This window comes from Cupressus sempervirens, chromosome 3, assembly GCF_028749045.1.
Source record: "Cupressus sempervirens isolate cs-2001-9-10 chromosome 3, ASM2874904v1, whole genome shotgun sequence".
In the NCBI taxonomy this organism is placed as follows: Eukaryota; Viridiplantae; Streptophyta; class Pinopsida; order Cupressales; family Cupressaceae; genus Cupressus; species Cupressus sempervirens.
In genome coordinates this window covers 110,754,442-110,778,599 of record NC_143120.1, presented here as the reverse complement: position 1 = coordinate 110,778,599, position 24,158 = coordinate 110,754,442, and the positions used below count along the sequence as shown (strand labels likewise).

Below are 24,158 nucleotides of genomic sequence, written 5' to 3'. Positions count from 1 at the left end.
ACAAGATATTAAGAAGTTTGTACAAAGTTGCAGAATACGTTAGATGACAAAAGGAGCCAAGCAGAATATAGGGTTATGTCAACCATTACCTATATTAGAGAAACCATGGAGGATATCAATATGAGCTTTGTTGTTGGTTTCCCAAGGACTTAGAGAGGTCATGATTTGATTTTTGTGGTGGTAGGTAGGTTTTCAAAGATGGCACATTTCATTCCTTGCATAACTAATGATATTGTTCATGTGGCTAAGTTATTTTTTAGAGAAGTGGTGTGACTACATGGTATACCAAAGATTCAATCTGAGACACTAAGTTTTTTGGATACTTTTGGAGGACATTGTAGAAAAAGTTAAGGACAAACTTGAAGTTCAACTCATCACATCATCCACAAACTGATGACAGACAAAAGTGGTGAATAGGAGCTTGGGAATCTATTGAGATTCTTGGTTGGAGATAAACTGAAGATATGGGATTTGATTTTACCACAAGCAAAATTTGCATACACTAATTTTGTCAATAGGAGCATTGGTAAATCACCATTCTAGATAGTATATGGAAGTAGTCTCATAAATGCTCCAGAATTAAGAAAGCTAGACCAAGGGGAGACAAGTAGTGCCAAAGCTGAAGACTTTGTAGAACACTTGAAGAATTTACCTGAGGAGGTGAGGAAGCATATTAATAAAATGAATACATGGTAGAAGGCTAGGGTAGATGAGAAAAGGAGGCATAAGGAATTTTAGATTGGAGTTGAAGTCATGATTCATTTCTGTATGGAGAAATTTCTAGTGGAACATAAAATAAGTTGAAGATGAAGAAATTTGGACCATGAAAAATACCGAAGAAGCATGACTCAGGAAATGGTTATGAAGTAGAGTTGCTCATTGACCTCAATATTGCACTAGTGTTTAATATTTTGACAGATTTTCATTAAGTGTTGAAGATGAGGTAGCAAAAGCATAGTGGAATATTCTAGTAACTACTTTAGCTACAAAGGAGATTGAAGACATCTTGGATATCCATGTTGACAAAAGCACAAAAAATGGGACATATGAATAATATTTGGTCAAATAGAAAGGAAGGCTTGTTTAAGACATCGTGGCTATCAAGGAAGGGGGTTAACTGTCTCAATTTTCCTCTGAACACCTGAGATGTGACATGGTCACTTCTCAATTACCCCTAGTATCTGATGCAGGAGCATCCTGGGTGTAAGGGAAATCTTGCATCATCAAAAAATATTCTCTAGTTTTCAATAAGGGCTACCTTTGTACATGAGTTACTATTTCTAGAGATTTACTATTGTTAGTAAGTTGTTTGTTGGATCTTAGAATGTTCTAATTCCTTCCTTGGAGGTTCACTTTCATTTATCATCCTGCTAGTAAAGTTTCATTGCAAGATCAAGTCTAGTTTTGAAGATATTGAAAATTTTCAATTTTGGTAGAAGAGTAAAAAACTTTGAACATAGCTTTGAAGGCTTTAGAGGCTTTGAAAGGGGGTCAACTCTTACCTGACTGGTGCTTCACCCATTAAGCTTAATAGAGCACTTCCTTTGATTCTGAAATGGAGTTATAATAATCGATTGGGTCAATGGGTGAAGAGTTATGACCTTGAAGTTGCACTACTTAGGATTGAAAAAAATAAAATTCCTTCAAATACTTGTTTGAGTTCTGAAAGTTTTTGGGACCTATTCTAATATATGAATAGAGAAATAATAATAAGGATGGTCGACCTCAAAGTTTAGGTGAAAAATTTCTAGGGCGGTTAAATTTCTCCTATATAAAGGAGATCGTAGGGTTACCTAGGGCAGTTTTGATGGTGTATGTGGTGGCTTTGTCTTCCAGTTACTTGTAATGAAAACATTCATGGCTGCAACATGTCATATTTCTGAATATTGTAATGTCATTTCATTGGAGATAATAGAAAGCAAGTTTCATGTTCTTGCAATTGTTTGGTTCATGCAATTTGTTGTTTATTTCTCTATTTTGTGTTATTAAGGGGAGTACCCTTCATCAGTCCCCAAATGTTTCTTCAAGTTTCTGTTGAGGCTTCATCATGAACCCTCATTTTTTATTTTTTCATCTGGAAAAATTGCAAACCATTTGTACTATATTCACTTGTGTTTTATAATGTCCACATTTACAGACCTAACATTCTTCATTCACCATGTATCTTAAAAACATCATGAGTAAAATCAATAATGAAGCTGCCAAATTTGTGAAATTAGTTGATTATTTATCCTCTATATGCTGTGAAAATGAACAGTTACCTACCCTTCCATCCTCATTTTGTAGGAAAATATATAATTTGGATTACTTAGAGGTGGACACGAAAAATATTTCATTCATTATTGGATTGTCTTCTGTTCAAACCAAGACCAGTTAGACCAGTGACCAAAATGATCTTAAGAATCATTTTTTCAATTTCTGTTGACTTCTTATTAATTGCACTAAGTGCAGGTACTCAAAATGAAATAAGAAAACATTCCTAGGTGTGGAATCCACAAGTATTGTACCACATAGATATTTGAAGTTATAAACTATTGATAATGCTGAGAATAGATTTTTTTTAGTATCCAAGTAAAAACAGACAAGCATTCAAGTTATTAATATCTAAGGTTTAGTTTGTTCCATGGTGACTGGAATGCATAACCCAGTAAGGTATTTGAAAGTTCATTCTGTAAACACCCCAGCTGATATTCCTCCCTTCCAAGTGGGCCTCCCATGCATCATGTAGTGGTCGGCCTGACATCATGTATTCCATTATGGTTTGTAGCCTTTTGATGCATATGATTCAAGTGCGGGCATTGCCCTTTCCTGAAATTTCCACATCACTTGGGAATTCAATGACAATTTGCACTCCCTGAGAAGCCAAGGACAATTTCCCTGTATGTTCGGTTCTCTGACGACTGAACTATCCTAAACTGCACAGAGCTTCAGACGATCTTCCATGATAACTAGGTGGTGGATAGGATTCCTCTTCTTAACTTTTCTATTTCTTATAATTGTTGATATTAATATGGTAGAAGCTTTCTGGACCCATATCTAATGCTAGCTTCGACTGGCAGTTTGAATATTGTGACTGGCTTGCTGATCAATGTGGATGTGCTCATCTGGATACTTGGAGGAAAGAGATGTATGAATCAACTTCAAGAAACAAAGTTAAGCGCCCAAACACATATCATGATGAATGGGAGGACCATTACTGGCGGGAAATAGCACTGTCATCTCAGTCAAAAAGTAAGCTGATATTTATGTTTATGTTTTCAGTGTAATTTACATTTTCTTGATGTCGTTTTAAATGGTTAAGGAATTTGGATGTTAAATGAAGTAAGAAACAACTGACACAATTTTTTATTGTGCCTTCGTTTTCTGGCACTGATATATGAGAGTTGCAAATAAATTTTTGGTGAATTTTCCAACTTTTACATCTAGCATTTTGACCCTCCAGGCAAAAAGAAATTATGACTAAATGAGTCTGTATGTCACTAGAACATGAATCTCTGCTAAGAATAAAACTTATTCAAGTGGCAGGTGAAATCCACTAATAATTTACTTCTTGTGACGGCTTATATTTAGGCATCTTCTGTAGAAATTTATTGTAGGTTCAGTCAGATATCTCTTCATTTTGGTCAAATTAGGGAAAGGTAAACATACTATTGTGCAAGCAGCATACAGTCTATAAATGTTTTGTTTGGCATGTTGGCTTTCTTGGAATTACCGAGATGTGTTGTTATTAAATTCATTTCAGTAATAACACGTATAGGGCACTTAGGATATATATTTCTTGCAAATTTTGTGGGATTTCTGAAGCTTGAGAATTATGACTTCACTGTGGAACAAACTGGGGCATTTGCCCCAACCTCACCTCTTTCTATGACACACAATGTTTTTTTGGAAGTAACAAAACACTTAATTTAAGAAGAATGATGTTTCCCATGGAATAATGAAAAATGTTATATTTTACAATTAATTAAGCAGACAGTTGGATTTCCTTAAAACACATTTACCATTTTTATGAAATCTTTCCTTAATTGACAACATACTACTGGTACAGGGAAGGAACACACATGAGAATTGTTGGAGGCAAGATTGGAAGCGGGTTCCAAAGAAGTGCTAAAGTTTAAGTGGCAGAAATAATTTCTCAAGAAGCATTTTTAGCGAAGTCTTTTTGTTGCTTCAAGAACCAGAGAAGGCCTGCTCAGAAGCACTCATCTCTATACATAAGAGCCTTTGAAGTGTTCACTGTTTGCATTTGAAATTTGCTTCCAAATAAGGTTGTTCTTGGTAACTGAAATTTTCAACTAAGGATCATCAATGCATATCACTAAAGCTTCTGTTCGGCTAACACAGCCAATTTCAAAACAGAAACATGTGTACTCAAAGTAATAATCAGGGAAATCTGTATGGACTATCATTTGCCATTTGTTTAATTTTTGACAAAATATCTCAAATAATAAATGTCTTTATAACGGGAATTTTAAAAATAGGATGCCCAACTCTGATCAAGTTTCTTGGCTCCAATTAACATATACTTAAAAAAATTTATATAGATTAGTATGTAATTACTCCTCTGGTGGGCACATGCCTCTTTTCTATTTTGAAAGATGCCTCGGCTAGATATATTAATGGAAAATTATTTGCAGAAAAGTCTTCTCAGCAGATGACCATCTCTGCCAATCCGTTGTTGTTTTTAAAATTATTTGTATGACAAATAGATGGAACCATCTTGTGATTGTCCTTTGCAAAAGGCCAGCCATCATCATTTGTTTTGAGTATTTGTGCCATGACATTTTTTGCAAGGGAGAATTAGTTTGATGGTGGTCATATGCAACAAATCGCAGATTTCCAAAAACATCAATAACACAGAGATATGAGTGTTCAGGTTAGGGTTTACATCCCCACAGATACGTAAAAAACTAAGGAAACAAATTTGTAAATGCATGGAACGAGAGTATTGGAATATTACGCATAGCAACATATTCCAACTCAGTGTTGAACCAACCCTCTGATGTAATGGTGTTGAATTTCAAAATGTTTAATGATGTGAAACATTAAAACTCATTTGAATAGAATTTAAATCATCATAATGCAACATTGTAAAGATCATTTCTAATAGTTACATACTCTTAACAATTCCCTCAACCAAAATTGTTTGACAAGTTATGAAAATGGTACATGTGTACTTTACTCTTTATGGTAAAAAGGAATATTGTAGGCTGGGTCTTGGACTTTCAAGAGTTTTTGAAAGCATAAAGCGGAAGTATAACTAAAAAATGACCTCCAATTAAAAAATGACCTCCAATTTATCAAACCCACGTCTTTTGACTTAGTATATCCTAACATTCTACTATGAAATGAATGTTGAAAATAAAGACCATAGTTCAATAATCCTCCTAGTACCTTCAATCTGTCTTAGGCTGTAACTCAATCCTAGAGACCAATTCCAAGAGACCAAGTTCGTTGCATATGTGAGCTCTGATTGGATACCAGTCAAGTAACGATCAGTTATGTTTACAAAATCAGATTCACGAGAGTAGATTCATTAGAGGTTGACAACTTAAGTCCAACTTCAATAGGGATTGTAATGAGTTGGCAATCCTTGATGGAGATAATATGAAGCATATTGTCATTGAAACACGCATATGTTGTTTGCATGTTGCCTTATTGCCAGCCTAAGGAAATAATGCAGTCGTCCAAAGCAGTCATCTCAAATTTTAAAATGAGAAAAATCATGAGGAAGAACTATGATAAGAATAGCACTCTGTTCTTGATAGAAAGATTGCGATCTGATTAATTCTATGAAAACATTTTGTTGTACTTGAATTTCAATAATTGAATACCATGCTTTTGGTGTTTATATAACTTTATATAATATTTTCTTTGATTTGTAAGGAATGTTATTTGGAAGCCATTTTAAAGCCTCAAAGTTGAGTAACATAAACTTCTTCATAACATAAACCCCTTTGTCATTTATTTAGTTAACAAGAGAAGAGAGCTTGTGCCCCTGCCTTTTGCGAGGCTTAGAAGGTGAAGGTTTAGACTAATAGAAACGTAGTTGCCAGAAACCAAGGTAGTAGAAATAGAGTTAAACTGGAGTTTTTGTAGCTTTGTTTATGAAACTTATTTCAATTTGGAGAGAGATTTTTCCCTTGATGAAAAATTGTGATATTTTGCATGAGTAATTAGTTTAATAATTTATCTTAAACTATAGAATACAAAAATATATCATAATCCTTAAAAGACACCACTCTGCGACAGCAATCGGTACAAGTGCCTTGGCAAGAATGTGGGGGACTTTGACACACTAATGGTTTTATGCAAAGGTCTTGCTGAATCTTTCTATGAAGAGTTCATAAATTTATTGGCTTCCATGCCTATTTTGGTCAATGTTCATTTATGTACTATCTTTATCTTTAGAGTTGTCCGAATTATAGATTTGACTTTTGTAATTGGGATTTTAATGAGTAGCAAGTACCTATACTAGTTTTAAAGGAAAATTTAAATATATATTAATATTGCACAACAATTATATATTTATTAAAATCTATAAAAGAATGATATTGTTGAATAATTCTTTATGTGAAATTTATTTAAATTCTATATTAATATAATAATATGTTATAATCGACAAAGCATTATTATTTTAACTTATAATGTGATATTGTTATTAAGATTGAGCTGGTGATTGCTATTTCTAATAGAAATATTTCAATCTATATAGGATTTAAATTAAATTGTAATTAAAAAATAAATCTATTATTTTTTGTAAAAATTACAGCTCTATTAATAAACTAGCAAACTTTCTCTGCGTCTGTGATCTTTTGTTTTCTTTTTCTTCTTTCCAGCTTTGAAGCATCGCTTGCATACGGCTTTGTTTTCCTCAATCCTTTCTATGCATCTATTTATATGGAGGATGGAAATTGTCTTGTTCCCTCTGCCCTGTGTTCCTTTATTCTCACCACACCCTTGGTTTCAAGTAATTGGTAAAGCCCAAAATTAGGTCCTCTTCAAAAATGCAAGATCTGTTGTCTTAAAATCGAATTAGCTCCATAGAAAGCAGTCCTTCAATAGTGGCAAGAAATGATAGGCACATTCGCGCCAGGAGGACTAAAATATTCCCCATTACTCCCTGTTCCTCCAAATCAATCCCTCCCCCAGAGAGAAGATGGAATATGGGCTATCACGTTATCCTCTTCGGCCCCCTCTTTTGTCACAGTAGCTAACACAAGTCCCCTCAACAAACCTGTTAGAAATAGGCAGCAAGCGGGGGGGGGGGAGGGTGAATCTGTAATCTACAAACTTTAGTTAAACCATGCATAACAAAGCAATAAAGTAATACTGAACATGAACAATAACAATGCACAAAGATAACTCATAACACCATAATTTGTTAACTAGGGAAACTTTGGCCAAGGGAAAACCCTAGTGGGGGTGATACCCACTAGATAATATACTGATATATATATATGTGTGTGTGTGTGTGTGTGTGTTCCTTATTAGAGGATGGACCTTGTTAGGAGATTCGAACCCTGTTAGGAGTTGTTGCAACCCTAATAGGAGTTGTAGTACAATGTATGCAAGAAGAGCCCACTACCCAAACATGCAATTTCAACTACAAGAAGAGCTCACTGCTCAATCAAGTAATTTACTATTATTTTTCTTTCCTTGACTGATCTCTGATCTTCAGCTCAATCTCGGATTAACAAATAGCTCATGTAAAACTTCACTTAAATCGCTTTCACATATAGTCTCAATTCACAATTCACACTTGCACTTCGCTTACATACTATACCAAGATAGCACATTATTTATAGCAAGAAGTCCTTTGCATAAATGCCATGCCTTTACACAAATTACTGTCGGCTAAGACCACAATTCACTTTTCCAAGTTAGAGTAAACATCTAGGATGTCAGCCTTAATTGGACAAGTAATTGTTTTGTAAACAAAACAATTCTTTCATTCAATTTTGCTGTCCTACATCATCAAAACATGATTATCTCTATTTCGTACAGTTCGTACCAACTTATGAGGTTATATACGTCATCACCATCATGTGTACTATCTCCATGTAACTTCGCTAGTCATAATATGATGTCCACAACATGTTATAAACAAAACAATACATTGTTGTAAGCAAATTCTATACTTAGACAATTTTCTTATTACCAAACACTAAGTATCTTTATTTCTGAGGTTTCTTTTCAACATGTACATCATGTGCTGCCATAAATGAAAACAATTACATATCACTATTAGCCAATTGTCAACAAAACCCTGACTTGTGGATGGGTTAGATAGCTCCAACCAATCTCTACCCCACCCTAACCCTGAGATCCTATACGAAAGGAATCCAAAATCAGCAAGGGTTTTTGGTTCGTCTCTAGGTGCGTCCTCAACCTCTCATAAATTACTAGCGCATTAGAGCAAGGAAAATAAGGAATCAATTATGGATTGGTGTGGCTCAACCTTCTCTAATCAGATAAACATTCACTACCTTTATTGTGATTTCTTTTGCATGGAATGTTTCTCTGAAATTCTAAAGACTATCTTGGTAGAAGAAGGAAATTTTTATTTTGCAGGCCATCCCTTTCTCATTATGGATTACCTCGATAATTTTAATCCTTGTACTTGCGATTTACAAAGACAAACCCTTTGGTTCAATTTGGGAATTCTTCCCTCGTCTTTTTAAAACATAATACTGCATAGCATTGGGGATTGTCTTCACTCATTTTTAGGGTTGGAAAACCCTAGCTTCAAGCAAGAAGATTGTAAAGTTCTCCTCCTTATAAACCCCCGTTTTAAGCTTTCAAAGATGACTATGACTTTGAATGAATAATTCTGCTGGAGGATTTTATGTCTCCTTAGCAGATCTTACACTCCTTGAAACTATATCCCCCAGAAGTTGCTTCCTCAACATTTGTCCCAACAATCAAATTTATCTAGACAAGAGGGTTTGTTTTTAACACCAACCCTAACTCGACTTCAGGTTCCCCCCAAATGCACCCCTTGCTGTCCCCCTCTCCCTCCCACCCGCTCCCCAAATCGAAGAATCCTAGTGCTTTGATCGGTTGTCACTTCTCACCCCAATTCAAAGAGGGTTGCCTCCTCCCCACCACCACTTATTGATCTTAATAGTAACTAGGTAGTTACTCCCCCTGAGCTCCATCATTGACCCCTCCCATTTGGGTTATCCCTACTAGATATGGAGACATTTCCTCCTCCCCCATCCTCCCTTTCCATCCCAACTCCTAATCCCCTCCCCCTAATATTGACAACCTAGATGTTGCCACTAAAGAGGAGGTCAAAATAATCATCAACTCTCTACAAGCAAGATTATTACAACTTAATGATCTAATGGGTGAAATCACATACACCCACAAAGAAGTCCAACAAGAACTTCTTAGATGTAAGACCTTGAATCTCATATGTATGCTTTGCAACCTCCATTAGACTCTCGCTTCTAGGAGCAACATGTCAACGATCAAATTCCTATGGAACTAGAGTTGGTCTATGACATGCTCAACATCAATCAAATGGCTGAATTTTCTAAAGATTTAGTTCCCCTCATCTTAACCTCAACCTTAACCCCTATCATACTGATATGGAGTTGCCATCTGTATAGAATTTAGGGTTAGAAGGCAAGAGCCCATAAGCTCTTCGACCCCTTCCACGCCTCGGCCTTTTAAACAATCTGCAAGGGGAGAAATCCCTCGACTATGGAAAAATTTCCCAAAAAAAAAAGAAGGAAATTTAAATCACTACAGTAGATATTTTTAACAAAAACTTGATTTTCAAATGCATATTACGACAGAACCGTAAAGAATTTGATGATGATGTAAACCAGTGATTTTTAGCATTTTCTATTTAGTTTCTAACAATATTTTTAATATTTTTTAATAATTTCATTTGAAGTCCTTTTTTAATCTCCTCTAAGAAGTTGCTTTATACGAAAATTGATATTTTCAAAAAGTGATGGGTGTTTTGATCAACATAACTTAAAAAATAAATAAATAGTATAATTACAAAGTTCTTTTTGGGCTAGAATAGTAACATCAATAACTAGCAAGTTCTTTTGGTTTTGTTCAATTTTGTCAAAAATTATAGGTTTTATTTAGTGACAAAGTGACACTAACGATAATTTAGACACAAGTTGCTTTTGATCAAAATAAATTGATTTGTATATATCGAAATGCAGTTTTTCTTGACTTTCTAGAAAGCTAATACACATAGGTTTGATGATCATATATTTTTTAAACAAATATTCTTTACTTTTATATTTTTCCCAAGGCTTCAAATGGAGGTTTCTAAAATGATAAAAAAACTTATATTTAATAAAATTAAAAATAAAACATCACAATAGACACAATATATGCTAAAAATATATTCATTGGAAAGCTTATTGAAAGGAGAGAACACTTCTAAACTTAGTTTTAGAGTTTAAATTTATTTATAGAAAATTGAGCATAATATGAGAAATTTCTATTTTAAGAGGCTTCACACGAAGACGATTTTGTTCTAATCCCATTTTTGGGTCTTCGAGCTAAGAGGCTTCACACAAAGCCATTTGGGCGATTTACCACTTTTAAGGGGAGGCTTCGTTCGGAACCCCTTGGGTTGTTTCCTAGCCGCCAAGATTGGTTACGTGGGAAGGCCTAGGGGGCTTTGGTCGAAGCCCCTTGGCCAACCCTTTTAAGACAAAGGGGCTTCGATTGAAGCCCCTTGACACCCGTTTGGTTGCCAAGAGGCTTCATGCGAAGTCCCTTGGAAAGCGTTTGGGTGCAAAGGGGCTTTACATGAAGCCCCTTGGTAGTCATTTTGAGTGCTAAGGAATTTGTTCAAAGCCCCTTGTTGGCCCAAAATCAAAAGTTTACAAGTAATTTGTTTGATATAAAAAAAATTCTAGGCTCATGTTTTTAATCAATACACAAAATTCTTACAAGGAATTCACTGTTTTGAAGAACAAGGAAGAAGACTCGAGACAATTTGAAATATTTTGTTAGTTTTTTGAAGACTGACTTGACAATTCAAAATATTTTGAAAATCAAAGATGGGATGACAACAAGGAAGTCAAAGTAAATATGCAAGAAATAGATCAATTGATGTAGGACAATGAAATTGTGAGAAAACTTTAGCAAATTATCACAAAAGAAGAGAAGGTATGTGCATGTGTAAATTCATATGGACATGTATATTTGCAATTTTATAATTAATTTTCTAAATTTATTCATTTATATGCATGTAGGTCTTAACAAACAATCACACGATGAGAAAATACATGTTGAAGAAGATTTCAATCATGGCAATCCAGGACATGACAATCCAGGACAACAATCTGGGACATGACAATCTAGGACAACACAATCTGGGACATGATAATTCAAGACATGAACCAATGGAACTTGGAGAAGGGTTAGGATCAATTTCTTAATTTGGTATGGATGAATGCATAGGACTAGCCACAAGTGTAAAGAAAAATTGTAGTCATAGAAATTTAGATCATTTACTTACAACGGATGTGGATAAATTGAAATCACTTGCTGATATTAAATCGTTAAGTCTTTCCAAAAAAAGAGATATGAATAAGATAGTAAAAAATATAGCAAGAAAATTTGATGTTTTGAAACACTTGAAAAAGCTCAAGTAAAACTTGGAAGTCATTAAAATTGCTAGTTGTAGACACAACATCAAAAAAGAGAAAATTTTCTGACATGCAAAATAATATTGTTCAAAATGTTAAGAAAGGTTTGAGCTCTACAGGGAAGAAAAATCAAAGTAAAGATAAGAGCACTACAAGAAGAGATATGTTGCAATCTATTCTTGGTAGTAGTATACCCCAAAATAGACAAATATATTCAATTTCATCACATATTAGTTTTAGTAGAAAAACCATATCAAAATATATTAAGAGGTGAATGGTTTTGGATGATAGCACTTTGGAAGGAAATTGGGCAATTATATGTAGAGCTCTTTGTTGTGATATGATTGATGACAGAATAAAAAATTTGGTAATATCATTTTGGAATGATAATACTCCTTCATCAAATACTAGAGATGTTCTCAAACATAGGGTTAGACCTAACCTTTATGAACATCATACAAAATATTGGTTGGACATAACACAACATGACATGTATGCCTCATTTTGTAGTTCAAATCCTGATATAAAGATTGGGCAAACATTATTTGAAAGATTGAAGCCATATTATGTTAGGAGAAGTAAAGTTTTTGAAATTTGTTGCTGTCATTATCATATTGAATTTGATCTCCACTACCAAATTTATCAGAAATTTATAGAAGAGACTTTTGGTTATAAAAATGCCCCTCCTAGTAGACGAAGTGAGTTCATCTCATCTATTTTATGTGAAAAATAGATGATCCTATTGGTCAAATCAATTGCATTAGAGGAATATGTGACACACGTTCTAATTTGGCTCCTTTTCCTTTGAATAATGAAGATATTGATGTCACAAAAATGATAACTTGCAAGGGTTGCAAGTATGTAACAAATCAAACTAAATCTGGGAAATGATCGAAAAGATTAGAATATGTTGAAGAGGAGATGATTGTTGGAACATTTATGGACAATTTTAAAAGTTTGATACAACTATATATTTGTCATGCATATTTTCCAAAGTGGCAAGCACAACAATTTCAAACACTTAGAGATAACTTCCCACTTGGAGCCATTTTATCACTTGTTAACTTTGTAGAAAACTATTCATTTGTTTATCAAAAGGTTATTCAATTAGACTACTTTGCAGATCAGGTTACTATTATGGTACAAGTGTGCTATCGTGATGCACAATTAGATTTGGATGGTATTCAAAGCACAATTGAAGCACGAGTCATCAAAAAAGAATATCACTTCTACATAAGTGATTATAAAGAACATGATATTCACTATGTAGAACATTGTTTGAAGAATTTTTTTGCATATATCAAAGAAAGAGGCATAAGTATTGATAAACATTGTGTTTGGTCAGATGGGTGTGCTGCACAATTCAAATCATCTCGAACATTTTATGTACTTTGTCGATATCATTGTGATGAAAACATACGACATGTATGGAGGATCTTTGAAAGTGGACATGGCAATGGTGAACATGATGGTGCTGGAGCTTGTATCAAATGTGCTTTACGAAAGTATCAAATGAAATATAAGGGAGTTCGTACAAATAATGCATATGATGTTGTTGAATGGTGCAAGACACATTTTGCATCAAATGAGGTTGGCGCATCATCAAGAGTGAGTCAAATAGTACCATGCAGAGTCTTTTGGGAGATATTAGGTAAATGTACATGCACGTGTATATATATTTTCTCTTAAATCTAATTTAAGTTATACACACATGACATGTGAATATATTATTGTCTCTAATTTGTTGTTGTAATATATATATATATATAAAATTTATATGTGTCTTCAAGTGTGGATAGAAAAACTATGCATGGTTGCAAGAGGATAGAAAAAAATGATCCTTACATTCTATTATGAGTAGCAATCATCACAGTTAGACATTGTACATGAGAGACTTTTTATGTTTTTTTTATTGCCTTGCTGAGAATTACAATGAGTGCATCAATCATGACAATGGATATGTAAGTCTATGGACGTTAGTGCCACTTGTTGTTACTAATACAGATAATCAAGATGAAGATGAAAACTTTGATGACATTCCTTTGATTTCTATTGATTATAACCATATATCTGGACTTGTTCGAATTGGTAAGTAAAATTTTAAAAATTATATATATATATATATTAGTCACAAAAATTTTAGAGCTCACAATATATATGCTTGATATTTAAATTGTGTGTACAGGTGAAGTCTTTGTAATTATTGTTGAGCCTGAAAATGTAGGAGTGAGTTACTATTTATTGTGTTGCACTCCTGAAAGGATGAAGTTAGCTGAACCTAAAAAAAGTGATGGAATGTTATTCCCTACAGGTATGTGCATTAAATTAACTTAAATTATGTGTGTTTATATTTAAATGATGAATTTATTTATTACCTACATATGTATATTAAATTAAATTTCAAATGCATAGTTTGCAGGTTCAATTGTTTTGGAGGGAACATATCTCAAGCAACATAAATTAGTGAAACATGGAATTCACTTTGTTGATTACCAACTTGACAATAAAGTGCTTCAAAATAGTCACCATGTTATTGCTACATCCATTTCTCTACATCCAGTTAAACATAAAGGTGGATGTCTCAAGTGGAGATTAGATACAGAGGACCAAGAGAGAATATTAAATGTTCTCCATGAGCATGTGGAACCACTTGGAACCACTTGACATGTATTTCATATTTGTGGAACTTTCTTAGATATTTAATATTTCTAGGACTTGCTATGTTTAATACTTCATATTTCTAGATCACTTGCTTAGATATTTCATATTTCATATTTTATTTAATCCATTTCTTACATACTTGTGTATGTTCATTATATGTGTCTAGAGCGTGTGGAACCACCTGGAACCACTTGACTATGTATTTCATATTTGTAGAACTTGCTTAGATATTTCATATTTCCAGGAATTGCTACAATTAATACTTCATATTTATAGATCACTTTCTTAGAATATTCCATATTTAATTTAATACATTTCATACATACATACACACATATATACATACATACATACATGTATGTTAATTATATGTGTCTAGACATGTGTACATGTGTTCATTTCATACAAATATATGTGCTAGGACTTATATTGAATACTTACTTGTTCATTTTATATGGAGTTTAGGAGTTTATTTGTGTACTTACATGTTCATTTTAAATATGAAGTTTAGGAGTTTATTTGAGTACTTACATGTTCATGTTCACATGGACCATAAACTAGAAACATGAATATCACATTTAGATAATCATAAATTGAACCAATCATGTACACATGTCTAACCATAAAGTAAATACATGTATATCACATGGATCATAAACTAGAAACATGTACATATATCATATTTCTAATCATAAATCAAATCAATCATGTACAAATGTCTATCCATAAACTAAATACATGTATATCACATGGACCATAAACTAGAAACATGTATATATCATATTTATAATCATAAATTGAAACAAACATGTACACATGTCTAACCATAAATGAAATACATATAGATCACATTCAAACCATAAACTAGATACATATATGTCGATTGAATAAATTTTAAACCAATCATGTGTTTAATAAAAAATGAATCATAAACACATGTATGTACAAAGATCAATATGTGTGTGTATATATATGTCAAATCATAAATGTATGTCTTGATTATATCAATGATAAAGTAAACATATGCATGTGTCCTAAACTAGAGAGTCATCCAGACGCATACAAATAGAGCGACCCTTTGATCGAGAATCATGAGGATCTATGTCTATGGAGTATCATTTGAGCCCTACAAAGTAAAATATAGCAATGTGTTAGCACAAGTATCTAGTAAATTTCAAATTAATTTAAATTTCTATTTAAAAATTACCTAAGGACTAGTGGGTGTCACATCCATCATATTTATACCCCACGAGTAGTAGGTGTTGCATCAACAACACCTCTCCTCCTACTACGATTAGAGCCCACACTGGAAGAAGCATGCTCTGCTACCCGTGCATACAAAAATATAATTTATTTGGAAATATGAGTACATAATTATAAGTTTGTACATGGAAATTTGTTATTGTAAAAATGAAACTTAAAAGAAGTGTACATGGGTCTAAGTAGCAAGAGTGTCATCAGTGACACGTACTAAGGTGTCATCAATAGAAACTCCATCTCCAATAGTCTCAATCCTCTAAAATAGTGAGGAGTACAAATGGCTAACAAGTTGGGATGGAAGTGGTGTAGAGTCAGTAGACTGAAATAACAACATGTCCATGTATGATCCTATGTCATTGAGAACATGAATCTGACTCAAATCTTGTAACTGCTGATCAAGAATGTCAACTCCATTAGTAGAAATAGAAATGCCTCGACTAAATCCTAAGGTCCCCTTAGGTCGAGCTACAACAGGCTACTGTGCTGAGTGCTGAGCGCTAGACTACTGAGCACTAGAGTGCTGTGTGGAGTGCTCAATGCCAAAATCCTATGCAAAGTGTTGTGTACTCTAGTGTGCATGACCAGATGGCATGTCATGGGATGCTCAAAATATAGGTCTCTGTGAAATCGGCTTTGCGACACTATGGAAAGGCATCTCCTATGTATCTGTGATGTATGAATATGCATGTAAAAGATCATCTAGAAGATACAAGGCCATCTCCATATGTTTGTGCTCTCTAGTGAGGCCACGTATATCTTCTGGGGTAGGCATAGGTGCAACTCTACAGATCTCACTAGTGGGAAGTGTAGTACTTGATGATGCCTCAGAAGATGATCTGCGCTGACTAGGTCTACTCAAAAGATATCTACCCAGAGTGTCAAACGTAATGCTCATAGCAACAGATGCAATGTGTCCTATTTGATCAACTGCTTCCCTTTAAGAAGCAATGACAACTCTATCCGCAGTAGCAACGATCACTAGAGTCACTGTTGGGGTCCTAGATCCGACCAATGTGCAATGATGAGGAACAATATGAGTCACCTCATAGTATGCATCACGATCATAAACTCTACCGTGTCCCTAACCATAATATCCTAGAATATCTAAATAGTTGATGTGGTTCCTTAAATGAAACTCCACGTACAACTGTTGGGCAAAATATAATGGAATTTGGTCATTATTCAGATAATGACCATGTGCTACCAGGAATTGAGGGTACATCATACAAGGAATCTATGGCACAACACATCTAGTAACCTGATATGCCTTGACCTTGGTCTTCCCCTCATAAAATGGGAAGACCTCTCATTTGATAATCTCCTTAAAAATTAGGCTCTGAACTTGGTCTAAGGATCTTTGCTCTAAGCTCAAAAAAAATCCTATCTATAGAATATGGTGTAAATGTAGACTGTGATTCAATTCTGTCACTAAACTCCTCAAGACTAGTCAAAATTTGTTGACATATACCTCTATATAGATGATCTTGAGATCTCTCAATAGTTGATCTTACTTTAGTAGTCTCTATAGTTGAAAACTAGAATATAGTCAACATATTAGGAACGTGAGGTGGATAGATGATACATCAACAACTAGTCCCTGTCCTTGAGCCTAAGCCTAAGTTTGTCCTTATCCATGTCCTCGTCCTTGTGCTTGATCTTGTCCATGTCCTTGATCATGTCCCTGACCCTCTCCCTATCCTTGATCTTGCGGCTGATTGTGGGATGCCAGCTACGAGTACGACATGTAAACTAAATGTTAACTTAATATTAGAAGAACATAAGAGGAACTTAATGTTAACTTAATATTACGAAAGTGATGAGAGAGAAAGTAAGAAATGTGGGCCTCTGAACCTCACAGACACTTCAACACGGTCCTTATTTGTGGATTCATCTTGGAATGAACATGAGATTGTCCCAAGAATAATCTGACAAGGTGACCTGTTGCCTTCTATCTAAAGGGATTTTGCTTGTTTAATATCCTCAGAGATGAGGCTTAGGCAACTAGACCCTCTAAGAATGAAGGATTTAAAGATGTAGCTAAATCTATATGGAGATGCAAAGTAATCTAGAATGATATATGCATTTAATCTAAGAACATATAAAAGAAACTATATTAGAGCATATGCATATTATACTAAAATGATTCTTAATCTAAGAAATGAGAGTGTACGCTAATAATGAGTAAATGAGTGCATAGTTCAGCAGCTTTTCGATAGCAATTCAATTCAATCTCTATAATGAAGAATTGAGGGTCTCTTAAATACAAATTCTGAAATCTTTCAACAGTTGAGATCAATTCCAATCAACGGACAAGATTGAAGATAAGGTTCAGTTAAGATGGAAGATTCCCAAATTAGAGGGAGTTAACTGGCTTAGATGCAACAATGAACTAGGAATTTCCATTTTTGAACTGAAGAATAGAATTAGGAAGAATATTTAATTTAATAAAATGAGATATGCTCTCATAAATACATTTTCTATTTAATTAAATAATTTTATTTAATTAATTAGAGACACTTTTCTATTTAATTAAATAACTTCATTTAATTAATTAAGAATAACTTCCTATTTAATTAAATAACTTTGCTTAATTAATTAGAAATAGCCTTTTCATTTAATTAAATAATTTTGATTAATTAATTAGAAATAGACATATTTATTAAATTAAATAAATTTAATTCTGTAGTAGATTAGCCTTAGGAGATAATTTAATTTAATAAAGTATAAATACTTTAGATTAAATTAAATTTAAATCAAATAGGTTTAATGTGGCTAATATGAGTGAGTACTATAGGAATTAAATTAGGAAATACTATGTACGTAGATTGGGGTTTTCTACATTTAACAATTAAGTCAAGTAGCGAATATCAGGACAAGAATTTTACCTAATGAAATAGGACTTTAGCAATTATTAGGATAGACCAGAATTGGTATCATGGCAATGAGACAATTTTGGGGTATTACATTTTGCCCCTCTTTGAATGAATGTGCGAGCAACACGTTTGATTCAAAGAAAACCAGAAAGCATGATGTGAAGATGAGATTGGTTCTGAAGTTGATGATATGGAGACCAATTGATAAGCTTTTAAGAACCATCTCTAGAACAAAGCTTAATCCCAAGGAATCCAAGCAAAACACCTAGATACCTAAATTGATAAGCATTTTAAAGGTTTCCTTCAGAATGAAGTTTTAACCTTTAAGGATCCAAACATAATGTCTAGATACCCGAGATTGATAGCATTTAAAAGATCATCTCCAAAACGGAGCTTAGCCTTTAAGGATCCAGATAGAACACCTAGATACCTGAATTGATAAGCATTTTAAAGGTTTCCTTCAGAACGAAGTTTTAACCTTTAAGGATCCAAATAGAATGTCTAGATACCTGAGATTGATAGCATTTAAAAGATCATCTCCAGAATGGAGCTTAACCTTTAAGAATCCAAACAGAACATCTAAATACTTGAGATCAATAGCATTTAAAAGATTGTCTCTAGAATGGAGCTTAATCTTTAAGGATCCAAATAGAACGTCTAGATACCTGAGAGCAATAGCATTTCAAATATTATCTCCAGAACAGAGCTTAATCTTTAAGGATCTAGATAGAACACCTAGATACCTAAAATTGATAAGCATTTAAAAGATTGTCTCTAGAACGAAGCTTAATCTTTAAGGATCCAGATAGAACACCTAGATACCTGAAATTGATAAGCATTTAAAAGATTGTCTCCAAAATGAAGCTTAATCTTTAAGGATCCAGATAGAACATCTAGATACCTAAGATTAATAAAAGATGCCAAGATCGAATTATAAGTCACAAAATCATCCCCAAAACAAGGCTTGATCCTCAGGAGTCGGGGTTTAGACTATCCCAATACCTGTCCATCAAACTCTAAGAAGAGTTGTTATAAGATTGATCAGTTGATGAAAAGATAAGATAGATAGCCAAGATGCCAGATAGAAGGGAGCAAGATGTCCTGAGTGGTGAGATGCCTCAAATGATGAGGACATAAGATGGAAACGAGATGCCCCGAGCAATAAGTATTCAATGATGTAATCATCCTACCCCCTTGGGAGCGAATCCGAAAGATGACACACCAGAAATGTGACATAAAGTAGTAGAAGAAATGTGAGATGCAACAAAATGTTTGAAGAAATCGAAAGAAGATTTAGAGTTAATTTGCAATGATTTTGAGGTTTCAAAGACCAAGTTTGACCAAAAGTTGACCAGTTTTGACCATAGTTGACTTGAGTTGAATTTTTCAAAAATAAATTTTGAAAACATGAAGGATTTTGAGTTGAAAAGATTCCAAGAATCACAAAGTATCAGAAAGATGTGGGCTGCATAAGCGTTCAATCACGTCAGTCCCCAAAATTTTAAAACGTGTTTTTGAGGCTCTTAGGTGTGTCAAATTTCGAATTCGATCCCGAAAATGGATTCAGAATGGTCAAATTAGCCTGGGGGATTTTTTTACGAATCAAAGCATTTTGAAAAATTAGGTCAACAACTATATAAGAGCCCAAGGGGTCATTTTCAAATCATTTTTGCATTTTGTCCTTTAGTGAATTGAGCTCTGAGAGAGACATGGCAGTGAACGTGAGATATCATCATTTTGAGCACTCCAGACGACACAGCCAGCCAACAAACTAAGGACCACCGATGAGTCATCAATTTTCCACCTTCGTACTTTCAATTTTATGTAGTTTGAGGTCATTTATTGCATGTTTTAGCACGTTTTAGGGTTGTCCAATCGATCTTCGCATGAGACTGTCCTTTCTCACATGAAGATGTTCTCTCTTCGCATGAAGAAACAGGGTGCACTATTCCTTTGCGCGCGTCAGTGAGGTTTCTCGTGTGGGAGATACCCACCTGTCGCGCGATGAATGAGATTCTTCATGCACAAGAACTTTGTTTCTTGCGTGATGAAGAGATTCTTCACGTGAAGGAGAGAAACTTTGCATGAGATTTTGAGATCTTTGCACGAGAACCCGTGATAGTGGAGTTAAATATATTCAATTTTGTACGTAAAATTTGCATTTTTATTAGCTTTGTTCCACCATTTCATTCTGGTAGTGATCATTTTCTTGTCATTGTTGGTTATGTGTGTAGGAGGTCTTTGGTGGCATGTCATTCAGGTCGCACTACCTACTTTATGACCCTTTACTTCGGAGTCTCGATGCTGCTAACCGGGCATACATTGAGTGATTGGGCCTATCCTCTCTATGCCAAATCCCAACCATGATGGTGAATCATGACCTACTCACAGCTTTGGTGGAACGTTTCCATTTAGAGACGAACACCTTCCATCTACCAGTGGGAGAGATGACAATCACCCCAAAGGACATCTGGAGGATATTGTAGATCCCTTTTCACGGTGCACAAGTTGTTTATCATACGTTGCCCCGAGCAAGTACAGAGGCACTTTTTGTTGTGTTTGGGAGGGAGCTACAAAGAGGTCGAGCCATTAGTTGGGATGAGCTAATGCACACATATGGATAGACGCACAGACTGGCATCTGTGCTAGCGATCTTTTTGAGCTATTTTTTGATGCCTGATAGAGGACAACATGGGCTAGAGTGTGGGTGGGCAGTTATGCTTCGTTGGATGGTAGAGGCACTTGAGATTTTTGGGTGGGGTCAGTGTATGCTAGCCCACCTATTCCATGAGATGCATGAGATAGTCTTCCATGAGAAGAAGACTATGGCTGCCAGTGTTTATGTGTTGCAGATCTGGGCATGGGAGCACCTTCCTGTATGTAGGCCCATTCACAAGAATGCTTGAGAGTCGATGGAGCCATATATCTATAGATATTGGGGGCATATTACCTAGGTCTTCTTGGGTAAGACAGAGCATTGGAGGACATGTCTCGATCACATAGTCTCCATCGTATGGCGGCCCTGGTGAGAGACGGAGGATTGGGATGATGCCCAGAGAGAGTTTCCCTGGATGTTTAGCTCGCGGCCATTGTTGGGTAGGATCATGCAGATCATAGAGCGGTTTGCAATTTCACGGGTGTGGCGACAATACGATCAACCACATGATATCTCATAGGAGTACTACACCCACGCTTGACTGCAGAGAGACTAGAGCGGGGTTGGCCTCCACGTATGGATCCAGGTTGATCCATGATAGACATGCATAGTCTAGCTGTAGTTCAGTGGGACTACCTTCCAGAGGTAGCAGATGCAGGGATGACACCTGCCTATCAGGCTCATTTGATTAGCCATCCATTCCCGCGATTTACTGATCCACTAGGGATGGCAGGTCAGGCACAGAGACAGGTGTCTTAGCAATAGCAGGCACAGCCACAACCATAGGTGCAACCATAGTAGTAGCCACAGATGCAGTCATAGGTCCAACATCGGGTATAGTAGATGCAAATTCCTTCATGACAAATGGGATCAGATCTAGGGGCTAGAGGTAGTGGGCTAGAGCACGGTCGGCGATGGAGGCTGAGGACCAAGGAGCAGGCACCACAGTAGCAGGCACCACCGCAGCAGCAGGCTCCACCACAACAACAGGCACCTGAGATGTTGGATGAGGATATGCCTGATCAACCTGCTACTGGGACATAGGACATAGTGTGATGCTATCGAGAGCGGATTCGTTAGGCCTCCTGGCAGTTGGGAGATTTGTAGATATAGGTGGTTGTCCAAGACGCATAGCTAGTGAAGTGGCAGCGGGAGATCAATCGATGGAGAGAGCACGCTGAGACTGTTGAGCGGAGAGCTGAGATGTTGTAGGATGAGGTCCACTTACAGTCAACCCAGGCAACGTATTATTTTGTTGAATATTCAACAGTGGTGCCTGATGAGGCTTTGCAGGTGCAGTGATTTTCACTATATGCACGAGAGCCTGGAGGTGCACGACCTCCTGCGAGGCCAAACATGCCACCACCTCCTCCTCCACCTACTCCTCCTGGAGATGAGAGTACATGATAGAGTTAGATGTTGTGTGTCTGGCTCTTGATTTTGATCTCTGGCTATGTATTGATTGGTGTGCCAACACCATTTTGTATCATTTTGATCGATAGCACTTGAGTAGTGCCCGTTTTTTGTACTGACTCATTTTTTTGATAGATATATATATACGAGATTTTTGAGTTGAGTGTCAGTGTGTACATGTCATTGTCTGTGTCTACTTCACTTTGATGTACATAAGATGTCAATATGATGATTATGAGATGTATGTTTTTCTTTATGATGTAATTATGAGCATGTAGAGTAGATTTTATGAATATATGGATGCAATGCCTATGGAAATGGACTGACATCTCATGTAGTGTTGCGTGTTTTGCTTGACAGTGACAAGTATTCCATTGAGGAGCATGAATCGATGAACAAAATGCTTGTGTAGCCATGGAGAAACTTGATATGCTTGAAGATTCCTCCAATCCTTCATCAAGTAGGGGAGAAATAGAATCACAATTGAATGGTGTGCTTATGCAAGTGAAGCATGTAATGCAAGACTTATGTTAAATGCAACCCTAGTTCTGGTTACTAGGCCTCGATGATTTATCATCACTAGATATAGAAAAAAGCACATAAGTTATATAATTTCCACTGACATTGCAATCATGGGAATATGAATAGAGCATATTTTATAGGTTTGTCAGGATTAAATGTAAGCATTCGAGGCATAAGAAGCTAGAATGACCAGAACATTTGTCCCTTTTAATATAGCAAGTTAACATAAACATCAAAGCATAAACACTAGGATGACCAGAATGTTGCTTGCACACCAAACACACCAAACACATGGGAGATTCATCTCATGCTCAGTATTCAATAAGTATTCTATTTGCAATGACCCTTGCATTCGTAACCTAAGACAAAAGTGTGCTAGGTATACTCACAGTGACTCATATGTTCACTTACCAGGACGCATATCGGTATGTATTGTAGCATGAAGAGTTCACTCCAACAGACAAGGAGAAGTACCAATGTTATTGATGTACTCATATAAAAGGAGTCAAGGTACACTTGGCCATCCAATGTGAGATGGTGGCTCTTATAGTGGACACCCCTCTTATTGGAATATGTTAACTAATTGGAACTAAACTGCAAACAGAAAGAAAAGAAAAGATCATGCCCCTAGTCATTACTTCTCTAATGAAAAATGACATCATCAAGTTGCTTGAGGGGACATGATAAAGCAAAAACAAAGCAAACAAAGAAAGAGCTCAGTATATCCAAACAAGTATGTCATTTTGAAATCATTATTTGTCATGGGATTGATGTTAGGTGTTAGTGTCCAGAACATGTTTGAAAGAAATCTCTTTAGTAGGGTGACAACAATAGGTAGACACAGTTAGAATGACTGGTGACTGAGGTCAAAGAGGAAACTTCAAGGTGAAGAACCTAGGAGGACTGAGCGACAGTAGATGGACATAACTAGAATGACTGGTGCCTGATGCAAGAGAGGTCTTCCATAAAGGAATCTTGAGACGTGACCCAAGCAACAGTAGGCAGACACAGCTAAAACAACTGGTGACTATTGTGAAAGAGATTCTATGAGGAGAATCTTGAAAATGAGGTACACTAGTGACAGTAGGCTGACACAACCAGAATGACTGGTGACTGTCACGAAGGAGATTCTATGAGGAG

At 35.5% G+C, this 24,158-nt stretch overlaps 1 protein-coding gene across 1 annotated transcript in view; it reads left to right on the top strand.

The window, feature by feature from the left end:
- LOC149565027 (flavin-containing monooxygenase FMO GS-OX-like 4) overlaps nt 1-4,478 on the top strand; it is a 66,483-nt gene extending 62,005 nt beyond the window's left edge. Inside the window, exons 7-8 of the mRNA XM_089818572.1 lie at nt 3,060-3,231; nt 4,049-4,478. Coding sequence (XP_089674698.1) covers nt 3,060-3,231; nt 4,049-4,065 — 189 coding nt within the window. The 3' untranslated portion in view covers nt 4,066-4,478. The remainder of the gene's footprint in view (nt 1-3,059; nt 3,232-4,048) is intronic.
- The last annotated feature ends 19,680 nt before the right edge of the window (nt 4,479-24,158 follow it).